Below are 23,827 nucleotides of genomic sequence, written 5' to 3'. Positions count from 1 at the left end.
GCTATCTCTGTCTGTAATTGCATACTTTTAGTAGGTACTACATTTAATTTTAAACTTGCTTCGCAACCGTTAAATAAGTGTTCTATAATATATAGTATGAATGTGTGTATGAATGCAATCCAGACTTACTACATCTGCCATATTGTCACTGTCATGTGACCAACAGCATCATTTGCATCACTTCACTGCTATTCACATCCTCTCCAGTTGCCTCATGGGATAATGTCCAGTGGATGCACACTTCTTAATCTCACCGGAAGTAGTAGGGCATCCGGGCACGTCTTGCCTATTGTTTTATTAAAGGGGTGGTTGATTATTATTTCACTTTTTTAACTTTAGTTAGTGTGTATGCTGCTGTTACAACATATGCAAAGTTACAATGCTCAAAGTTCAAACCAAAGGGAGATATTATCTTTTAAAGAAATTGCTTTTTAAGGACTACAAAGGCTGGTAGGGACTACACGACATTCCTCCCGAGTTAGTGACATCACCAACCCTAGAATTTACATAAACCCCGCCCCCTGAACACTATTATCAAGACAGAATATGCTAATCAATGACTAGAAGATAACTACACATAAGCTACATAAATTCATCAACTAACCATACATACAACAACATAAATGTCCTGTTTCATTCTACATGTTGTCACTTCTTCTTGAGTCTCTACATCATTGTCTGACTCCAGTTTGAACATAAGGCTAAAAGTTTTTGAAATTTTCAGTGCATGTCTGTGTGAGTGCAAGCTGTTTAATGGTGCGTTCAAGTCATCTCGTACTCGTATAGATCGTATTTACGAGTTGAACGCACTTGAACGCCACCACAATGTCGTAAATACCAGTGGGGAGCTCTGGATTTTCTCTAAGCTCCGATCTTTACGAGTTGGGGGCGTGTCAGTGATTAACATGGCGGAATACACAATATGTAAAGGTATTTAGCTGTGATATTGTCAGGCTTTTCTATTAACAGCTCATCACCAACACAGAATATGATAGTATTATAATATAACAATGCAACATGTAACAATGTGTTGGCAGTGGCTTCATAAATTAATTAAAAACATAAAAATACAAAGTATTCCTGATGCACATTTCTTTGTTCTTCATTTTCTAGAACAAGAGTTTAAGAACCTTACTGTATTTTTGTGTAATTAATTAAGAGAAAGTACTCCGCCATTTTGCTCCGACGAAAGTGACTTGAACGCACATGCCGTTATAAGCACGACTTCCCACCTCCTACGTACGAACTTCCCAGGAGGACTTGAACGCACCATAAGCTCCGCCCTCTGTGGCTCGAGCAGCAGCTCATTTGCATTTAAAGGAACAGACACAAAACGGTGCGTTTTTGCTCACCCTCAAAAAGTTACAATTTTAACATGCTGTATAAAAATAACTGTGTGGTATTTTGAGCTAAAACTTCACATACACACTCTGGGGACATCAAAGACTTATTTTACATCTTGTGAAAAGGGCATTATATCACCCCTTTAATCCTATGAATTTGGACATAGTACTACTTTGCGAATACACTGTTTTTCAAACTATTTAATATGGAAGTAGGCATATTTGGATGCAGGGTATGCTGTAGGCTTGTGAAACAGAAACCGTTCTCTCACCGGTGCTACTTTCAAGTGTCTCATATCACTGCGCGGCCTCTTCCTCTTTCTCTTTCTCTCATACAAACACAACTAGAATAGGTAATTGGCGCCACCTTGCTTCTCACAATAGTTAAGTTAGCCTAAGAGAACTTCAGTTTTGTAATAGCTTGATGAAAGCTATCATTAAAGGACAAGTTCGGTATTTTACACTTAAAGCCCTGTTTACAGATCGTTTCTGATGAAATAGAACGGTTAAGATTAAAATTTGGTCACATGCTGCTGTCCCGAGAATTTTAGGTTTATTTCGCTTTCCCCCCCACCTACAGAATGGCAGCCTATGGGCACTGGAACAATCCTTCATAAAACGCATGAAACTTTCGTTTACAAAGACATGAAACTCACCGAGTGGTCAGGGGTGTCCACTGATATGCTCACACAAAAATCGCTGCAAAAGATGCTTTCCAACAGGTGTTTTACCATTCGTTGTAAAACTGTGGACCTATTTTTCCAAACGTCTCACACCCGTAGATTCTTCCGTTGAGAGCTTGAATAATAAACACTCCAGCCCAGTTGGTGGCGATAATGCACCTTTGCCAATTGCAAGCAAACCACTGGCATTTAATTGAATACACAGAAGAAGCAGAAGAAGAAGCGGCGGAGTAATACCGTACTGCACACAGCCCATCCAATTCAAGTCAATGGAGTTGGACAAAAACTACGATAAAACCTGTTGGAAAGCATCTTTTGCAGCGATTTTTGTGTGAGCATATCAGTGAACACCCCTGACCACTCGGTGAGTTTCACGTCTTTGTAATCGAAAGTTTAATGCGTTTTAGGAAGGATTGTTCCAGTGCCCATAGGCTGCCATTCTGTAGGTGGGGGGGGGAGAAGCGAAATAAACCTAAAATTCTCGGGACAGCAGCATGTGTCCACATTTTTATCTCAACCATTCTATTTCATCAGAAACGATCTGTAAACAGGGCTTTAAGTGTAAAATACCGAACTTGTCCTTTAAATCCTTTGATCCCTTGATAATATTGTGATGTTGTTTCAGCATTCAACATCTTGTAATGGACTATTTATCTTAGCAGAAGCTTTAAACTAATCTACAAAAATCAACCACAATCAGTAGAAACAGAATGTGCTTTAATGCCAAGTTTACACAAACACACACACACACACACACACACACACACACACACACACACACACACACACACACACAAGGATTTTGTCTTGGTGACAGGATCTTTCCGTGCAGAAAAAGAAAGTACAGACATTCATAGGGACAGTAAAATGGAATATAACACAATAATTAAAAGGCAATACAATTAAATATAATAAAACACAATACAGTAATAAAAAATCTAGAATATACACAATGGACAGAATTCTATATATACAGATATGCTATATGCAGATTTACAGTTATGTGCAAAATGGAAGTGTAGTATGTACAGATGGAAAGTAGAATGAATGTACAGAGGTAGATAATAGGTTTATAATATATTTATATTATAGTCACACTATGAACAATGAAGATATCCTTTTGGCAGTTTTAACTGTTCAGGTGGAAGATTGCCTAAGGGAAAAAGCTGTTCTTGTGCCTGGCTCATTCTGGAGGTGTAAAATTCTTTGAGGTTGGGCAGGGGGCACCAATATTTCTCTCAGCAGTCCTGACTGTCCGTTGTAGTTTCCTTTTGTTTGATTTGGTGGCTGAACAGCCCAACAGTTTTAAAACAGCCATGAATTGGTAATAAAAAATATATTTGAGAATGCTGAGGACATCTGCTGGTCATTTTTTTTTTTTTTTAATTGCAGTGGCATCACCAGAGAATGTCTAATAAGGGGAGAACTTCCACTCTCAGTAAACTTCCGGCTTCTGAACTGGTTGCAGTTCCACTCTGGTTCCATATGAGGACGCTCACAGGACAAGTGCAGAATGAATGGAGGTCTATGGAGATATACCCCTCAAAATCCACTTTTCTCAGGATATAATTTTTTGTCTAGTAATTTGAATGTTGTATTCGAAAGGAGATGCAAAGAAATTACACATTGCTGGGTGTTAGATTTTTTAGAGTCACTTATTTGCTTTAAAAAGACAATGACGTCACACACATCGTACGACCAGAGATACTGCTTTACGGCAATCCTTCAGTCACTTTGGTGCTTTTGCGCTCTGCACTTTCTTTTCTCTCAAGGCATCGACAACACAGCTGACACAGGTAAATACACGTGCTAGAAGAGTTTTTGTTTTGTTGTTTTAAAAGACCACTCCGAAAATACACACACAAACACACACGATGCCATCAAGCGGTCGTAATCAGTCCTTCACTGACCAATCAGCGTTCATTAGCAGAATGCTAGCGTGTTATAGGCATAGACAGTATATAAACTGGACACAGCGACCCCATTGGATTCAACGGAGGAAAGTGAAGTCAATTAGAAGCACTAACTTCCTGATGGTCGAGCGTACTGCGCAGACTCAAACTGAGCTTGACGACGTAGATGTGACGTGAGCAACCCGTCTGTCTTCTAGTAGCAGTGCCAAGCGAAATCTGAATCATTCCCTTCCGAAACTTGCAGAGACGGAGAGTGTGAGTAGGAGGTGTCCATGAGATAGGAGCAGGAGAAACTTTTGCTAAGTATTCTGATTAATTACTTTGCCATTTTGCCTCCACGTCCCCCCGATTGCGAGCGAGTTTCTCCTGCTGTCCATACGGTAATTTTCTACTGTGCGACAGAGAGTCGCGTGGGTATGACGCAATCGTTAGCCTATTTTTACAAAAACTGCTTCTACGGGGCCATAACGTAAGATACAAGGTAATGGAGCCTTTTACACATTTTCGTGTTTCTTTAGAAATAAATAATGGACAAATGGAGTCTTTAAACGCCTCAGATGTAAAGTTATTCGCTGTCAAAGTGACGCCAAAATGAATGGGAGTCAATGGGATGCTAACAGCAGGTGATGGTCTGATAGCCAATGGCGGCGCCCGGGGAAGCTTCAACATAATGTGAAACGCTGCCCCCCTGGTTATAGGCAACAACAACTCAACCTGTAAGAAATCGAAAGGACATAAGTACTCGTTCATTCAACTTTCGACCTAAAACCCATGTTGAACTTGCAAAACCTACAATCAAATCTGAGATTTCTCAACGGCAATCGGGTGAAAGAGACAAATTTAGCCGTCTAGCTCCATAGACTCCCATTCATTTTGCACTCATGGGCGATCGCCCCCAGTGGAACTCTGGTGGAACTACAACCAAAATTCTGTACAATAGGACTTAATAGGGAGTGGCCAGGTTCTCCGTAGACGGGCTCTGGCATCACTCTAAACACAAGCAGCTACAATAATGCTTGGGAAATTACAGCAAATTAATTTGCAAGGTATTGTTTATGCATTGGTGGAAAGAGTTAATTTTCCAGATGTGTACACATCACTGTGCAAGATGTGTACACATAATCATTGTGTCACGGTTGATTTAATCAAAGCGAAAAAAGCCATGGATCTGATTGCAGAAGTCTTTTATTAAGAAAAACAAAACAAACACAAGAACAAGAACAAATCCAAACCAAATTAAATAATGACGAGAACAGACTAAGAACCAAACTAAACTGGATGGTGCGTTCAAATCATCTCGTATAGATCGTATAGTTGAACGCACATGAACGCCACCACAATGTTGTAAATACCAGTGGGGAGCTCAAGATTTTCGGCCCGATCTTTACGAGTTGTAGGCGTGTCACTGAGAAACATGGCAGAATACCACAATATTTAAAGGTATTTAGTTGTCAGGCTTTTCTATTTAAAGCGCAGTAAGCTAATTGCCTGCACTGAATATGATGGCATTATAATATAACAATGCAACATGTAGCCTAACGATAAAGTTGGCAGTGGCTTCATAAATTAATTAAAAACATAAAAAAACAAAGTACACCTGATGCACATTTCTTTGTTCTTAATTTTCTAGAACAAGAGTTTAAGAACCTTAATGTATTTTTGTGTAATTAATTAATAAAGAGAAAGTACTCCTCCATCTCTTACTCCGACGAAAGTGACTTGAACGCACCTGCCTTCGTAAACACGACTTCCCACCTCGTACGTACGAACTTCCCAGGAGGACTTGAACGCACCAATAAATACACAGGCCAATGAGGGAGAAAACAAGGCACAAATCCATTTCTAAGGCAATTAGGGAAACAGATAGTAAACACAGAGAAGTAACAACAAAAACCAAAGGGAACAGAAATACACATCCGTGACAGTACCCCTACAGAAAACAAAGGTTGCATTGTGTTGTTGTCAATGTGCAGGTCACACAGAAAATTATGTTATAATGTGGTCTAGTGATAAGGTCTTTCACTATTGTTGGACATTTAATATTCAACAATATTATTGATCTGCCTTATTTCGGGTGGACGATGATGCAATTTTCTTCTAGAAACAAACTTTGTTGTATTATTTTCATGCTATCAATGTGAAGCTGATTTGATACAATCTGTATTGTAAAAAGTGCTATATAAATAAAGGTGACTTGACTTGACTGTGCGGCGGAGATGGTAGCATGGAATAAAGCCACTCATGCCAGCCTCCGTTTCTGTCGCTGCTTTATTAGTTGTCCAGCGCCGTGGCTATATTGTCATATTCTAAGACAACATTGCAAACCCTCCATGTTGTTTTTGGCGTAGTCCTACCAACACAATGTCATTGCCATGGAAACCAACACAGATATTCCAGAAAACTAAAGAGATACTGGGCACATGTAACCACCCCAATAGAATAGAGTGAACTACAGGTTCTCTACTGGACCAATGATTTTCTGTGGCCCAACAACCAAGGAAAACACTCAAGTACACAATTTCTTAGATATAAATATAACAATTTTATTTCTGGACAAGCATAATAGTAAAACCCAGGGGGGGACAGCAGGTTGATGCAATGACAGGTACGATTATAATAATGTATTTGTAATTAATGATAACATTTAATCAATAAGCTTAAAGAGAAATAAAGCATCAATCAAACAGGACAATATATTCAGCACGAGGTTACCAAGGTTGTTAAATACATGCATTAAATCAATTCATGTGATCACCCATAACACGCATAATTTCATTGCACTGCAAACCTCATATAAAGTCGTATAAATCACTTAAATACCACACCAATAAATACACACCAAATATCAGGACATACCATCAATACCACTCACGCTAAATACATAGACGTCGTCAATAGCTGTACAGTATAAGAGTCATATGGGAGGTAACCTGCTCTCCTACCCCCTTACGCACACGCACTCACTTTACACACAAATGGCGCTGGGGGACCGGTAATCACACACATAAATAAGGCCTCCCCAGCGAACATAGCACTACCAAGACACACATCAATAACCTTAAAAATGAGAGTGTACTGCTGGCTTCCTTACCCGCTACCGGACGTGGGTTCACGCATTCAAGGAAATCGATGGCGGCCGCCAAACTTTACGGGGAAAAGCCCCAACAAAATATCCCTCCCAGTCACACGCGTCTATCTCCAACCCACGTCCCGGCACGGCAGCCTCGGCAAAGAACTCAGCAGCACGCACAAAAACCCTCCCAAACAACAAATTCATCATACCTTTATGGCTTTGATCCCTGATTGATAATGAAACACAGGTGTTTCTCTTCCCCGACACATCATGAGGAAAACACTGTGGACGCTACTAGCGTTGCCACTCCCCTTATTTGGGGACGAGCAGCTTACACACACACATCAGATTTGAACAGATCTGATGTTGAGAGAAGTGACTGTCAATAATTTAGATCAGACTCCAATTGGATACACAAATAGTCAGATATGAACTAAAAATGTGAATGTAGTCTAAGATGGAGCCATAGATAGTGAGGAAAACAATGGAGCTGCGGGGATGAAGGAGTCTGGTGGAGACGAAGGAGTGGAGGGATCAGGCACAACCACAGTGATGAACCCGGGTGGAGATGGTAGGACGAGGGACCCTGCTGTAGCCGGAGGGATGACAGGCCACAATTGAGCTGATGGGTCGAAGGACAGAGGCAGAATCTTGGGCTCAGAGGGTCAAGGTGGAGCCGAATGGTTGGAGCTCTGAGGACCCCAATCCCGTGGATCTGGGTGAGCAAGAGGCTGTGGTCATCCTGATAGAGCTGGAGGGCTATGGGGAGCCGGTGGATCCAGAGGATGAGGCGGGCCACCTCATCAACTGAGCACAATATCACCTTACAATTATAAGAATCAGAAAGACCTTTATTGCCAAGTATGCTTGCACACAGGAAAATTTTCTTTGTAAATGAAGCTTCTAGTGCACACACTAAAAGACCCATAATAATAAAATTAAAGATTAAAAATATGAAAAAGTATATAGACAGAGTTAGGATAAGTCAGAATAAGCATATTTACAGATATGAACATATTTACAGTTTACAGTATTTTGGATAATAAATAGAAGTGAATTAACAAGATATTTCACTAAACAGTAGGAGTATTGCACTAAGAGAGGCATTGGGAGGCATTTAACTATTTAGGAAGGAGATGGCCTGTGGGAAGAAGCTGCTCCTGTGCCTAGATGTTCTAGTGTCCAGTGTTCTGAGTCGCCAGTCGAACTGCAACAGTTCAAAGAGGTTGTGGCCAGAGTGAGCGGAGTCTGTGATGATTTTACCATATGCATGCCCAATGCACACACATGCAGAGGACAGAATATGGATGATTAGGAGGCCATGATGATGGACAGAGGCCAATAGGCTTACACCATACTCTTTTTTTGTTATCTCATCCGACGGACGGTGCTATTTGACAGTATAGTGTCCCTATCATTATACTGGGGCGTTATGACCCACACAGACAACAGGGTGAGCATCCCCTGCTGTCTTCACTAACACCTCATTCCAGCAGCAACCTAGTTTTCCCAGGAAGACTGCCATCCAGGTACTAACCAGGTTTAGCTTCAGTGGGCTACTAGTCTAAGGTTACAGATAGCTGCTTGCATAATTCCCTGGTTTGTTCAGATATAGGATGTAGTGCAGACCTGTTTGCTCGATAAACAAACCGAAGGGGGGCCCAGTGATGTCCTTCAGGTGGGCCAGCACTAGTCTCTCAAATGACTTCATGACCACAGATGTTAAAGCAACAGTTCTGTAGTCTTTCAGTCCTGTAATCTTGGGTTTCTTTGGGATGGGGATGATGGTGGAATATTTAAAGCAGGAAGGGATTTTGCGCAGCTCCAGAGATCTATTGAAGATCTGGGTGGAGATGGGTGACAGCTGGTCTGACTATAGCTGTGCAGCATGATCAGGTAAGGCCTGATTTTCCTGATGTTATAAAGCTTGAGTCTGCATGACAGGCAGTTGAGATTCTGCAATGTTGAACTGGTTGTTGAATACTACCCCAAGATTCTCAACTGAGCTGGCTTGCTTTAGGCCATATGTCCACCAAAGCTTTTTCAGCAAGCTCTTCTGACAACACATCTAGGGGTGCTTAAGTTTGCTTTGGTTGCCCTGACTGCTTGGCTCTTCAGGAAACAGAAGATCAGGAAAGCACCAGGCCCAGACAATGTCTCACCCACCTGTCTGAATGTCTGTGCAGAGTTAGTCCAGCCACCTGTCATCTCAAACCTACTCTTCTTTAATACTGTTATTGCTGGCCTTATAGGCTCAGAGGATCCAGAGTGCTTTGAATTAAAGTGTTGCCTATACAAATACATGCATAAAGTTGTCCTTATTAAACTTATATGAATTACAGAGGCAATTACAATACATCTATTCAGAAAGGTACTTCTTCATTCAAGATTTAACTAATTAAGCAAAAGCTTACTTCTCTATGACATCCTTTTTGCCCATAGTTCCCCATTGTTGAAAACCATGGCATTCGTTCCTCATATTCAATGATCTCAAACAAGGCTGGCTCACATTTTTATGACCGGATGAGATCACTCAAGATGAGTTTCTTTACTGTAAGTGCTTTCATGATATTTTTTTCCATAGGTGCTGGAGAATCATGCACTGAGGTAAGTTTTTTAAATCTGAATTTAAATCTTTGTTCTGCTTTACTGTTGGGAAATTTTAACATTTACTTAACCATTTACTTAGATTACTGAGAATCTGCACTACTCATGCATGGGAAGAAACCTCAGCTACATTCCACCCAGTATTCCGTCATCAGTTCAAACTCTGGATTTCAGTTTTAATGTTTTGAAACACTTACAGAAGACTGTATTCCCGGTTTTGTCTTTTCTACGAGTCCTTGATCTGTCAAGGTAAGCAATGTTATTAGCATCTAAATGTCTTGTTGTACAATGTCTTGTTCTATAAATAATATTGAATTTATGTATTTACTTTCAGATGCCACATCAAGCACATTGAAAATGATACTTTCTACAATGTAAATAAATTGACAACATTGATTCTCACTGGAAACCCTATTGCATATTTTGGACCTGGATGCTTGAATTTTTTACATAAACTACAGAGATTAGTTCTTGTGGATGTTGGTCTCGCGTCCTTAGAGCTTCAAATGAATAACCTTACTAAGCTGCAGGAACTTAGAGTTGGAACAAATGACATCCAGTCCGTGTCTCTCCCTCCATTCATGAGCTCCTTTAAAGATTTCAGTTTACTTGATCTACATGCCAATAATATATCCATCATCAAAACTGATCACACTGTTGTGTTGCGAAAGATTGGCAGAAACATGACTTTGATTCTCTCTAGGAATCCATTATTACACATTGAACCAGGAGCTTTCAAAGATGTTTATCTCAGAGAGCTGGATATTCGATCTGCCTTTGTTTCTTTTGCTGCTCAGAAAGTTGGTCTAAAAGCTCTATATGGGCTTAATGTCAAAAGGCTGATGTTCGGAAAGAACAGGGATGATAAGAAGATTTTTCCATCAGATTCAGACTATTTAGATGGCCTTTGCTCTATTTATTTTCGTGAGGTATATTATTACATAAAAGAAAGGCCTAGTGGACAAATTAATATCTTTCGCTGTATGATTAATGCCACAATTGTAGCTGTGAAGGGTGGTCTAATTCGTGATATTGTGTATGTGTCATTTAATGAAATTAAGGAGATTTACTTGATTAACAATCAATTAGATACTGTGCCAGGTACACTACTTTCACATCTTCATACTTTAGAAAAAGTAGTATTTACACAAAACGTTGCAACCCAAGTTGAACCCTTTATAGACATGCCTAAGCTTCAGTATGTGGATCTGAGTTCAAACCAAATTACATTAACATCATGCTGCTCAAAAATTTTGTTGGACACTCATCGAATCAGGTATCTAAATTTGAGTTTAAATCCACAAATCGGTTTTTCTGTTCCAGCATTTGATAGACTTGATTCCCTTGAAATTCTAGATTTTCATCATACAAGGGTTGTAGGTATGGGACACCTTTCACTTTTGTCTAACTTGAAGTATTTGAGGTATCTAGATGTTTCTTATTCCAGTATCACTTTTGCTAACATATATTGCTTTTATGGGCTGAGCAGTCTTAATGTTCTCAAGATGGCTGGCAATCATTTTCAGGGTGATGTAATAAGATATTTATTTAATAATCTCACAGTTCTAGAGCACCTTGACATGTCATACTGTCGTATGGTAGAGTTACACCCAAGCTCTTTTAAAAATCTTAAAAGACTTAGACTTTTGAATCTGAGAGGAAACAATTTAATGACTATAGATTTTCTTATCCACCCAAGCCTGAAACAATTAACATCATTTTATGTTGATAAAAACAGCATTACTAGCATCCCACTTCATGTTCTCCAAAAGTTGCCCGCAAACCTTTCAGAGTTTGATTTGTCCTCCAACCCCATCGATTGTTCCTGCTCCCAGACTGATTTTATATTGTGGATTATCCAAAATCAGAACATTTTGAAGCAATCAGAAAATATTTTCTGCAAAACCTTGTCACCAAGCTCAGATTTTAGAGCAGTGGACTTTGACATTGACAGCTGTGTGCACAAGAAAAGACTCACAATTGTTCTATCATTATGTTTTGTTTTATTAGTAGTTGTGTTATCAGTCTTGGCTTATAGGTTCCAGTTTTACCTTCAGTATTGCTGTATTCTACTGAGAGGCTACAGATCACCTGGACAACAAGAATGTTCCTATGATGCATTTGTGATTTTCTCCAGCTATGATGAAGTCTGGGTCATGAATGAACTGATGGAGAATCTGGAGAACGGTGTTCCACCTATTCATCTTTGCCTTCACATGCGGGACTTTCAAGCAGGGAAGTCTATCACGTCCAACATTATTGATGAAGGAATAATGGGCAGTCGTAAAGTCATTGTGGTTGTGTCTCAACACTTCATTGATAGCGCCTGGTGTCGCTTTGAGTTTGAATTAGCTCAGTCCCGGTTTATGATGGAACGCAATGCCAACATCATCATCGTCATTCTGGAAGATGTGGAAGAGACGAAGACTAAGAAAGTGTTTGGTCTTCATAAGCATCTGAAAAAGAACACGTACCTGAAGTGGAGCAGGGACCCTTTGAGTAACATGAGATTCTGGATACGGCTCAGGAGAGCCATTATTGCCACTAAACTATAATATTACATTTACTTTGGATATATTATGTTTTGAATAAATAAACTTTTGCACAATCTTAAGAAGATTTATTGCATTTTATGTTTTTCAACCATTTTTCACAGATTAAAGTTAGTGCTCCTTTAAAATACTGCAAGTAAAGGGCTTTCTATTCACCATGGGAATGCACTTTAAATATTAATAACTTCCCTTTTGAAACAAAAAGGAGAAGTGAGAGTTGCTTGCAAGCATGAAGTACTTCGACAATAGAGTATTAACAGATTTATATTAAATGGTATGTGCTTTACACCACAATGATCTTATCATATCGTGAACAGATTATTTTCCTAAACTCAATCTGGATTCTTGTGAATGCTAGAGAAGGACAGGAATGTACTACGGTAAGAACAATACATATAGTTTATATATAGTTATTGTTAATATAGTTCATATATGTGCTTTAAGGCTAGGTTCTTAGAGAATACTATTTGTTTATGTGAGTGTTTATGTATTGTTATTTTGATCGAAGGTTATAGTATTATAAACATGCTGGACTTCTGAACTTATTTTGTATTTTTTGATGCTCAGGTTCTTTTCATTATATTATATTATATTATATTATATTATATTATATTATATTATATTATATTATATTATATTATATTATATTATATTATATTATTAGTCATTTATAATTAGCCTCATTTTCTAAGGGAAGGGAAAGGGAAAATTCAGATCGTATGTAGAATGCACTTTTTCAGAGATTTTCTTTCTATCTATCTATCTATCTATCTATCTATCTATCTATCTATCTATCTATCTATCTATCTATCTATCTATCTATCTATCTATCTATCTATCTATCTATCTATCTATCTATCTATCTATCTATCTATCTATATATCTATCTGTCTGTCTGTCTGTCTGTCTATTTATCTTATAGAAAAGTAAACAGGCCTTAGGATCTCATAGACAGAAAAAAATCAGCAATACCAAATGTTTAAAAAAAAAATCAAAAAAGGGTATTATTGTGTCTTTGTTTCATTAATAGATAATAAAGAACATGGAATACTCGTGTTCTGGGAGAAATCTGACTCACATTCCCAGCAGTCTTCCCTTCACTGTGACTTATCTGGATTTCAGTTTCAATTTCTTGAACTCTTTACATAAGTGTGTATTTCCTATATTGTTAAATTTGCAAGTTTTGGACCTCACAAGGTAAACTAATGCTACTGATCATTAATCATAATGCATTACAATTTAAACATGTTAACTATTTTACTGTAATGTACTAATTTTTAATCTTCTGGGCTTTCAGATGCCACATCAAGCACATTGAAAATGATACTTTCTACAATGTGAAGAATTTGACTACATTGATTCTCACTGGAAACCCTGTTACATATTTTGGACCTGGATGCTTGAATTCTTTACATAATCTACAAAGATTAGTTCTTGTGGATGTTGGTCTCGCGTCCTTAGAGCTTCAAATGAATAACCTTACTAAGCTACAGGAATTTAAAGTTGGAACAAATAACATCCAATCCGTGTCTCTCCCTCCATTCATGAGCTCCTTTAAAGATTTCAGTTTACTTGATCTACATGCCAATAATATATCCATCATTAAAACTGATCACACTGTTGTGTTGCGAAAGATTGGCAGAAACATGACTTTGATTCTCTCTAGGAATCCATTATTACACATTGAACCAGGAGCTTTCAAAGATGTTTATCTCAGAGAGCTTCACATACAAGCTGCCTTCGTTTCATTAAATGCACAAAATGTGTGTCTAAATGCTCTTACTGGTCTCAGTGTGGATAAGTTGTTCATTGGAAGTTACAGAATGCAATGGAAAATCAAGGTGTCAGATTCTAATTATCTTAATGGTCTTTGTTCAGTTAATTTCAATGAAATATATCTTATTCAGAAAGAATTCTCTGATTCTGAAATGCACTTGTTCCATTGTATGATCAATGCGACAAAAATCACACTGAAAACTGGATATATCAAAAGAATGGAACATGTTCCATTTCACCGTCTTAAGGAACTGTATTTAGGTCCCACTAAATTATCTACTGTACCAGTTGTTTCACACATACCAAGCTTAGAAAAACTGGTGGTGAAGAATACTGTGCCTATATCCTTTATTGGTATTGGTATTGGTGTCAGTGACCTGTCTCTTCTTCATGTAGATTTGAGTGGAAACTTTTTGATTTTGAAGGACTGCTGTTACCAATTTTTTCCAAGAGCACCAAATATTAAATTCTTGAATCTTAGTCAAAACTCAGAGATAGGGATGGTTAATAAGCCATTTTCTGGACTTGAATTACTTGAAGTGTTGGATCTCCACCATACAAAACTAGTCATAGTTTTTTACTTTGGATTTTTACAAGGTCTAAAAAATTTAAAGTATTTGGATATTTCCTACACAAGTATTACTTTAACAAAGTACATGATTTTTCGGGACCTGCAAAATTTGACTGTGCTTAAAATGGCGGGAATCAGTTTCGGTGGAGATATATTGAGATATCTCTTACAAAATCTTACACATTTGGAAGTTCTTGACATCTCACACTGTGGCATCGAAGAAATCTCCAGGACATCTTTTACTGGCACACAGGAACTCAGGCATTTATATTTAACTAAAAACAAGTTGATGATTTTGGACTTTCTGACCCAACCAGAGCTGAACCACCTTACATCAATTTATATCGATAAGAACAGCGTCACTAGCATCCCACTTCATGTTCTCCAAAAGTTGCCCGCAAACCTTTCAGAGTTTGATTTGTCCTCCAACCCCATCGATTGTTCCTGCTCCCAGACTGATTTTATATTGTGGATTATCCAAAATCAGAACATTTTGAAGCAATCAGAAAATATTTTCTGCAAAACCTTGTCACCAAGCTCAGATTTTAGAGCAGTGGACTTTGACATTGACAGCTGTGTGCACAAGAAAAGACTCACAATTGTTCTATCATTATGTTTTGTTTTATTAGTAGTTGTGTTATCAGTCTTGGCTTATAGGTTCCAGTTTTACCTTCAGTATTGCTGTATTCTACTGAGAGGCTACAGATCACCTGGACAACAAGAATGTTCCTATGATGCATTTGTGATTTTCTCCAGCTATGATGAAGTCTGGGTCATGAATGAACTGATGGAGAATCTGGAGAACGGTGTTCCACCAATTCATCTTTGCCTTCACATGCGAGACTTTCAAGCAGGGAAGTCTATCACGTCCAACATTATTGATGAAGGAATAATGGGCAGTCGTAAAGTCATTGTGGTTGTGTCTCAACACTTCATTGATAGCGCCTGGTGTCGCTTTGAGTTTGAATTAGCTCAGTCCCGGTTTATGATGGAACGCAATGCCAACATCATCATCGTCATTCTGGAAGATGTGGAAGAGACGAAGACTAAGAAAGTGTTTGGTCTTCATAAGCATCTGAAAAAGAACACGTACTTGAAGTGGAGCAGGGACCCTTTGAGTAACATGAGATTCTGGATACGGCTCAGGAGAGCTATTTTATAGCAATAATCTGTGCATGTATACCGTACATGTGAATGTATTGAATTTGATCAAATAAACTGATGCTTTTTTAGTTAAACTAAGAATCTAAAGAAGACCTCACATTTTATTTCGTAGTCAATCATTTTTCACAGGGCTGTAATGCTATTGTTTGCTGTGAAAACAGCACATAGGCTTTTAGATCATCTTGGCAATGCACTTGAAGCAAAAGGGAGAAGTGAAAGTTGCATGCACAATACAGTGTAAACAGATCTTTATCAAACACTACTGTGCTTTGTGGTCAAATAGATTTAAGCCCCACATCTCATTAATGTGTTACTGGAAACACTGATGTTTGTATAGTAAAATTCTATAAATAGCAACAGAAAAGTTCCTAGTTTAGTGTGTGATGACTCTATTGCTGAATTTCCAATCTTCTGACTGTCGTTTGTTGTTTTTCTCCTCATTATGTAATAGTTTCACATATCTCTACCTCTATCTGAACTTCAAAGTTCACATACAAATTTTAATGAAAGAATTTTAACTTTACATTTTTGGCATTTCAAAAATCATGTCCATTATATCGACGATGATGTAGGCTACTTGTGAGCAATTTAACTACTTTGAAACCCAGTGTTACACATTTTGAAACTGGATGCTTGAATTCTGTATAAATGTAATTTTCTTTGACATTTGATGTAGATGTGGAAATAAATTAAATTACAGAGCCTCTGGTCTGTGTTATCAAAATGACTTTAAACTGTTGCATGTAGGCATGATTTAAGTGGACAATTTTATTAATAAAATATTATTAAGTTTATATAAGTAAATGTAGCTTTTATTTTACTATACGTGGCTATTGAATGCTTTATTCTTGATGAATGTTCTACGGTGTGCAATTATTGAAGTTTATTATTTAAGTAAATGCTGCTAAAGTAGTTCCAGGCAGGTCTTGACCGCATTACAGTTCCATATCACTTCGCTAAATCATTATTTTAGTTATTGCATAGGTCCTTATGCTTACAACAGCAAAAGAACCACAAAGACACTGACCAAGCAAATATATAACAAACAATATGATACAAATGACAAGCTATATCAATGTTTTCCCCTCAAAATCACGTTTATTAATCTATTGAAAGCACGCTCTCTTTCTCCAGCTCTCTCTTCTACAAACACACACACACATACACACACAAACAGCTTCGCGTCGTCACATTATTTTTCGAAAAATCGGACCATCGTCAATTTTTCCCTACTTAACCACTGGAGGAAACTTACAGACACTTCACTCATGGTTTACTGTCAACAAAAGGGCCTTTGTACAAAGAAGTTTTACAATGTTTATGTTACAACATTCACATTTTTGCTTTTCTTTGTTCTGACATCAGCTGTCACAGGAGATGTCAGCATCTAACCTGCTAAACTGGTTTATCACACACGGTTCACATTCCTCTATATAATGAATGTGTTTGTACAGTTTCATTGAAACTACTTTTTACCTCACAAGCTAGTCTTTGGATTATGCCGAGAGAGCTTTAACATGTCTCGGAGCAGTACAGCAAACCAAAGCCGATACAGCACTCTGGAGAAACCCAGACGCAATGGAAGATACAGCAGCTCCAGCAGCCGGAACAGCTCCAGAGAAGTGCTATGTGATTTCTGTCTGGCAAAGAAGAACAAGGCAGTGAAGTCATGTCTGACGTGCTTAACCTCATTTTGTGAGACGCATCTCCAGGCTCATTATGAGTATCCAGCTCTCATGAAGCACAAACTGGTGGCAGCGACAGGGCAACTGCGTGAGAAGATCTGCGCTGAACATGATAAACTTTTGGAGGTTTTCTGTCGTTCTGATCAAGCATGTGTTTGCGTTTTGTGTATCATGGAGGAACACAAAAAACATGATATTGTTTCAGCAGCAGCTGAAAGGACAGAGAAGCAGGTGAGCTTATTAACAGAGAGAACAAAATGACTCATGCCATGAAGAACCGTAGTATATGCTTTTAAACTTAATCATGATGATCATTGATAAACAAGTCAATATATAGTGCTTTCACTTGGTTGGAAGATTAAAAGGAAAGCACAAAAATGACAATTCTGTCATCATTTGCTCACCCTCAAGTTGTTCCAAACCTGTATGAATTCTGAACACAAAATAAGATATTAATTTAGAACAACTTAAGGGTGAGAAAATGACAGAACTTTCATTTTTGGGTGAACTATCCCTTTGACAGTCCAGCGTCTCACAAATTTTTCAACAGAAACAGCTTGGAGCGAAACTGATGACTTCACAGCAGAAGATTGAGGAAAGGTCGAAGAAATGGCAAGATCTCAGGCAGGCAGTGGCATCCATAAAAGTAAGAATTTTAGAAAATAATTGGGAAGAATCCTCTGTTTATATCTATTATGTCACTTAATTACTCATAAAATGCTGTTACGCTGACTTTCCCACAGCAATGTACAATATCATATTACATGTGTATTTCTGTTTTATATTATTAAATTAAACATTTTACAATAAGGTTCTTGGCTATTTGTTCCAATTAGTCAATAATTTAGGCCAGGGTCTCCAAAACAGCGAGGAAACTGCTGGGGGCTTGAGAGTTGATGAAAACCTAATAATTAATTATTTTCAAAGAAATGTAAAATTAAAATGAATAAGTATAGGCTACTTAAAAAATAGGCTATCATTACTCCAGTCTTCAGAGTCACATGATCCTTCAGAAATCATTCTAGTATGCTGATTTGATGCTCAAGAAACATTTATTATTTTTATTATTGTTATTATCAAAACAGTTGTGCTACTTAATATTTTTGTCAAAACCGTGATACATGTTTTTAGGATTGTTTGATGAAAAGAAAGTTTGGAAGAACATCATTTATTTGAAATAGAAATATTTTGTAACATTACAAATGTCTTTACTGACACTTTTGATCAATTTAATGCATTCTTTGGGGCCGTTCACACAGAACGTGTTTTTCCATTCCACTGCGCCATTTTTTTTTCTATGTAAACACCCGCTAGACGGACGTCTTTCGTCTTGCACTTTTTGCAGTGCCTCGCGCATGACACATCATTCCAAAAAAAATATTAAAATGAGTTGAGACCTTGCTGTTTTTCCCCATTCCACAAAAACGCATTCTGTGTGAACCGGCCCTTACTGAATAAAAGTATTATTATTATTATTTAATTTACTGACCCCATTTGAATTGTAGTGTATATATATTTGAAACATATTTAAACATATATGTTTTTCATCTGCAGTGAGAGAAGTAGGCTAAAAAGAAAAAATCTAATGTTAATTTCTACATATTATCCTAAATATTTAACATCTTAGTTTAATAAATGAACATTAATTAAATATACATTGATGAATAGTACGTTTTATAATTTAAATCAATAATGAATACTTTTAAAAAATTGTTAGTTTGTGATATTTAATGCATTATGCATTATGTTAATAAATTGAACATTATTGTAAAGTGTTTATTATCTCAAAATGCTATTTTCTTATTTAACAGGACCTCAAATTTGAAAAAGGTGCTCTGCACTTGTTCCATCTCTGTTTGACTGGTATTGTAAATGACATCTGTGAATGTGCAGGCCCTATCTCATCTATGGTGTTTTTCTCATTCCAGCACTCATCTCAAAGTGTGTTGGATGAAAACGAACGTATTTTCACTGAACTGCTGCGGGCACTAGAGAGGAGGCATGGAGAAGTGAAGGAGATGATCCGAGCCCAGGAAACCCTTCTGCTGACACGTGCAGAGGGACACCTGGCCAGGCTGGAGGAGGAGATTACATTACTAAGAAAGAAACATAATGACCTGGAGCAGCTGTCCCAATCCGATGATCATATCCACTTCTTACAGGTAATGTTGAAAAAGTGCTGTGACCCATAAGCGCATTTGCTTTTTTTCTTAAACTGTTCCCTACTACAGTACGATAAAATAACATTTCTGCCCCCCCCCCCCCCCCCCCCTATAGAGCTGGCAGTCTCTTTCTGCTCCTTCTGGATATGAAGACTTGTCCAAGGTGACATTAGCCCCTCACCACACATTTGACAATGCAAAGAAAGCCATCTCTGACCTGAAAGTGCAATTAGAAGACATAAGCAAGGAAGAAATGATCAAAATCTCATCAGCAGGTGCTTAAAACTCTTATATTACAAATATATGCACATAATGTGTGTGTGTGTGTGTGTGTGTATATATATCACACACATACACAGGTATATGTATATATACACTACCATTCAAAAGTCAAAGATTTTTTTAAATGTTTTTGAAAGAAGTCTCTTATGCTCATAAGGCTGCAATATTCTGATAAAAAAAATACAGTAAAAACGGCAATATTGTGAAATATTATTACAATTAAAATGTTCTCTATTTGAATATATATATTTTAAAATGTAATTTATTCCTGTGATGGCAAAGCTGAATTTTCAGCATCATTACTCCAGTCTTCAGTGTCACATGATCCTTCAGAAATCAATGCATTCAATTTAATGTAATATAATATAATATATATATATATATATATATATATATATATATATATATATATATATATATTTATTTATTTTTATTTTTTTTATTTATTTTTTTACACATATGTTTTTCATCTGCAGTAAAGGAGGTTAAAATTCTCCAGACTGTGGACCCAGCAAAAAGGGAGGACTTCTTAGAATGTAAGTTTATAATCAATATAATCAACAGTGAGACAAAAGTTTTATATAGAAACACATGGTGGTTAATTTAACAACACCCTTTCTCGATCTAGATTTCTGTCAGCCCTCAACAGATCCTTCAACAGCCCACCCGAACCTGCACCTGTCAGATAAAAACACAGTGGTGCGAATGAGCAACGAGCCGAAGTCGTACCCGGAGCATCCCGATCGCTTCCAATACTGGCAGCAGGTGCTGTGTAAGGAAGGTCTGGCCGGCGGTCGCTACTACTGGGAAGTGGACTGGAGTGGCACAGAAATAGACATTGCTGTGACTTACAGAGGAATTCAGAGGAAAGGAAATGACAAAGCTGGCAGCTTTGGGGGGAATGACAAGTCTTGGAGTTTGTACTGCTCTGAATCCAAGTACTCCTTTGTACACAACAACAAAAGCACCACTATATCTGTCCCCAGTTCCTCCAGGATAGGGGTGTATGTAGACTATGAGGCTGGAACAGTGGCATTTTATAGTGTGTCTGACAAAATGAAGCTTCTGTATAAGGTTCAAACTAAATTTACTGAACCCCTCTACCCTGGCCTTGGAGTCTGGGGATACGGAACTACAGTGCGACTGTAGATATAGAGATAGGTTTGTTTGCTGAATGTTTGATCAGCATGGTTGTCACATATTTATCTTATCTAATTTATCATTTTAGTCAGTTCAGTGAGAACAGGAAGTGAGTCACTTTGCTTCCCTCTTTGGACATCTGCATGGAAATAAAATATGAATCAATGACCTCATTCTGACATGTATCAGTCGCTATATCAGTTATCACTATCAGCAGTGGGCCAACTTAGAAATTAGCAAAACGTTGTTTTTTTCCCCCCAAATATCAATCGGAAATTAGCTTATTGATTTATTTATAATGTCTTGGTTCCACATACTCAAGACCAGGCGTGTCCAATCCTGCTCCTGGAGGGCCACTGTCCTGCAGAGTTCAGCTCCACCCCCAATTAAACACACCTGAACCAGTTAATCAAGGTCTTGCATTCTGGAACCTTCCAGGCAGGTGAGGTTAGGCAAGTTTAGCTAAACTCTACAGGACAATGGCCCTCCAGGGCCGAGTTTGGACACCCCTCTAGACTGCCACTCCATTCCCCATCAAAAACATAGAGACTGGGTATATTTTGTGTGCATAGTAGATATAAGGATTAACAATGACAAGTATCACCTGTGAATCCTTCACTATGATGTTCCATTACTACATAAAACAATACAGTATGTTTATCATAGGGCAAAAAACAAACTGTCTTTTATTACACTTCTGAACTCATTTTAATCAAATAAAAATGCGTGGTTACACTTTATTTTAAGGTGTCATACAGTGTAATTATATATTTAAGTACTGAGTAATAATAATGAACTACATATACTTACTAGGGTTAGGCTAGGATTTGGTTGATGGTTAATTGCATGCATAATTTACTCTTATTACTATGGTAAGTACATGTAAGCTATGCAGTGGCCTTCTGTTTTTAGTCAAACGTCCAGATGTGGGAAACATAATATGGTATATCTCTCCACTAGATGGAGCCATTCCAAACTTGTTGAAAGTTTTAATTTGTTATACTAATTTTCACAGTAATACTGAGCTAGGCAACTCGTGTGTTTTGAGTTGTTATATCTTGAATTTGCACGTTTTAAAATTGATTGCAATGACCGATATGACTAAGTCTACATCATTGTGAGGCTTAAGAAATATTTATATGTTCAGAACGAGACAAACTTTTCACAATCAATATCAACATTCACAAGTCTGTTTTTATGACTCATACATCACTCATTCTTCTGACCACATGTTCTTATCCATGAATATTATTTTCATCATACGCACAATATCATCAGCCGGTTATGTCAGAATATCAAAAGAACAAAGAACATGTTGATGGTGAAGAAACACGCAGAAACGTGAACATTGATAAGGATTGCTATTATGCAGCAGTGGACTGAGATACTGTTTCAGCAGTTGCACAACTATGAAAGTGTGTTGTCTTCAGATTGGCTGTTGTGGGAAATAGTAGAAAAAGGAACTGTATTTAATTACTTGTTTTATAGGCTATTCTGTGAAATGTATAGCTCTAAATAAAGTACAAATTGTGCATTGTGAAAACTCTATACTACATTTTTTTGCTCTCTGATAATAAACACTCAATATGTCTGACAAATAGACAGAATACGTTTGGTAACAGCTATTCTGAAAATCTGACCAACCCAGTCAACAGGATAATAGTGCCAGCTGTGATGCTTGTTGGATAAAAATTGCTTCTTAAACAAGATGAGCAATGCGTTGAACATTACAACAACCGTAACACATCTTATCAGAAGGGAACTCATATCAGAATGTACTAAAACTCTAATATAATTGTTTTAAATCATGGGAAGTACATTTTGTCTGGCAAAACATATCAGCATGTACAACGTCTTTATTAAATACAAGTAGCACATTTTGTTAAACTATAATGATAATCATATGTTCATACAGCAAGATTATTTGTATATTTTTATTATTTTTTATTTAATTGCATTTAATGTTTTGTAATGTAAAGGTATCTCAACTTTGTTGCACTCATCAAAACATCAGCCAGTCAGGCCCACATTTTCAAACAGAAACTTTGCTGGTGCTAAATAGGAGAATAAGCAGAGATTCTGATGACAAGCAAATAATCATTAAAATAGTTGGTTTAAGCATCTTATTTAAGACACTGCTCAAAGTCTGTGACCACCACTAATGAAAAAAAAAAAAAAAATCATATTATTTTGTATGATTATTACTAATAATATTATCAGTGTAACAAGTTGAATTTTAGTTAACATTAACATGAATTTGGGTTAACATTTGAAGATGGCAGAAAGAGTCTAGGATGTGTATTAGCCTATCACAGATGATAAGAACTGCAAAAACAATGATCCAGTAACTTAGATCATTTTCAGCAAGTACGTCGGGACATTATGTCAAATGATCACTTCAAGCTACCTATCTCACATGATGTACAATGGCTTCTCCATCAAACAAATACAACACTAACTATAGGCCTACATATCATTAATGAATCTGGCTACTTAATCAAAAACTAAAATACACATACCTTAATATGTAACGACATAAACGACATGTTGATTTAAATGTTATTAAATTAGACTTTTTATGAACCATGATTAAAATAATTAAGAATGTTTAAAAGTGTTAACACAAAAGACCATCTGGGAAACACACATAATTTAACTAATTAAGTAAATATTACCTAAACATTTGACGTAAAATTCGCTGTACATAGAGATACGATACAAAAATATACTAAATAAAATTGTTATTTAGATCAAATATTCTGGTGATGTTTTCACGCAAGTAGGCAAATTATTTTTTACTTAGGCCTACAAAAAAACTTAATTGTAACAACACTTCACTGTACAAGCACATGTTGAATGTACCACTGTAAAAAAAA

At 37.3% G+C, this 23,827-nt stretch overlaps 3 protein-coding genes across 3 annotated transcripts; all 3 read left to right on the top strand.

Annotated features, from left to right (window-relative positions):
• The first annotated feature begins 9,524 nt into the window (after window positions 1–9,524).
• On the top strand, window positions 9,525–12,231 carry LOC307149504 (toll-like receptor 4). Its single transcript, XM_079855841.1, has 3 exons — window positions 9,525–9,619; window positions 9,702–9,868; window positions 9,954–12,231. Exons 1-3 carry the CDS (start codon window positions 9,536–9,538, stop codon window positions 12,172–12,174), a joined length of 2,472 nt encoding a protein of 823 aa, XP_079711967.1. The 5' UTR covers window positions 9,525–9,535; the 3' UTR covers window positions 12,175–12,231.
• A 233-nt stretch (window positions 12,232–12,464) lies between these two features.
• tlr4bb (toll-like receptor 4b, duplicate b) lies at window positions 12,465–16,379 on the top strand (the record flags this gene model as incomplete). The annotated part of the gene is made up of 3 exons (XM_079855831.1): window positions 12,465–12,551; window positions 13,202–13,368; window positions 13,469–16,379. The coding sequence occupies 3 exons, from the start codon at window positions 12,465–12,467 to the stop codon at window positions 15,678–15,680; spliced, it is 2,466 nt and encodes an 821-aa protein (XP_079711957.1). The 3' UTR covers window positions 15,681–16,379.
• A 787-nt stretch (window positions 16,380–17,166) lies between these two features.
• Window positions 17,167–22,490, top strand: ftr14l (finTRIM family, member 14-like). Its single transcript, XM_079855802.1, has 6 exons — window positions 17,167–17,598; window positions 17,918–18,013; window positions 19,296–19,529; window positions 19,645–19,804; window positions 20,288–20,347; window positions 20,440–22,490. The coding sequence occupies exons 1-6, from the start codon at window positions 17,200–17,202 to the stop codon at window positions 20,958–20,960; spliced, it is 1,470 nt and encodes a 489-aa protein (XP_079711928.1). The 5' UTR covers window positions 17,167–17,199; the 3' UTR covers window positions 20,961–22,490.
• The last annotated feature ends 1,337 nt before the right edge of the window (window positions 22,491–23,827 follow it).

Source organism: Squalius cephalus (assembly GCF_949319135.1).
Source record: "Squalius cephalus genome assembly, chromosome: 21".
In the NCBI taxonomy this organism is placed as follows: Eukaryota; Metazoa; Chordata; class Actinopteri; order Cypriniformes; family Leuciscidae; genus Squalius; species Squalius cephalus.
The sequence above is the reverse complement of the archived record's forward strand: the minus strand, read 5'-3'. Positions and strand labels throughout refer to the sequence as shown.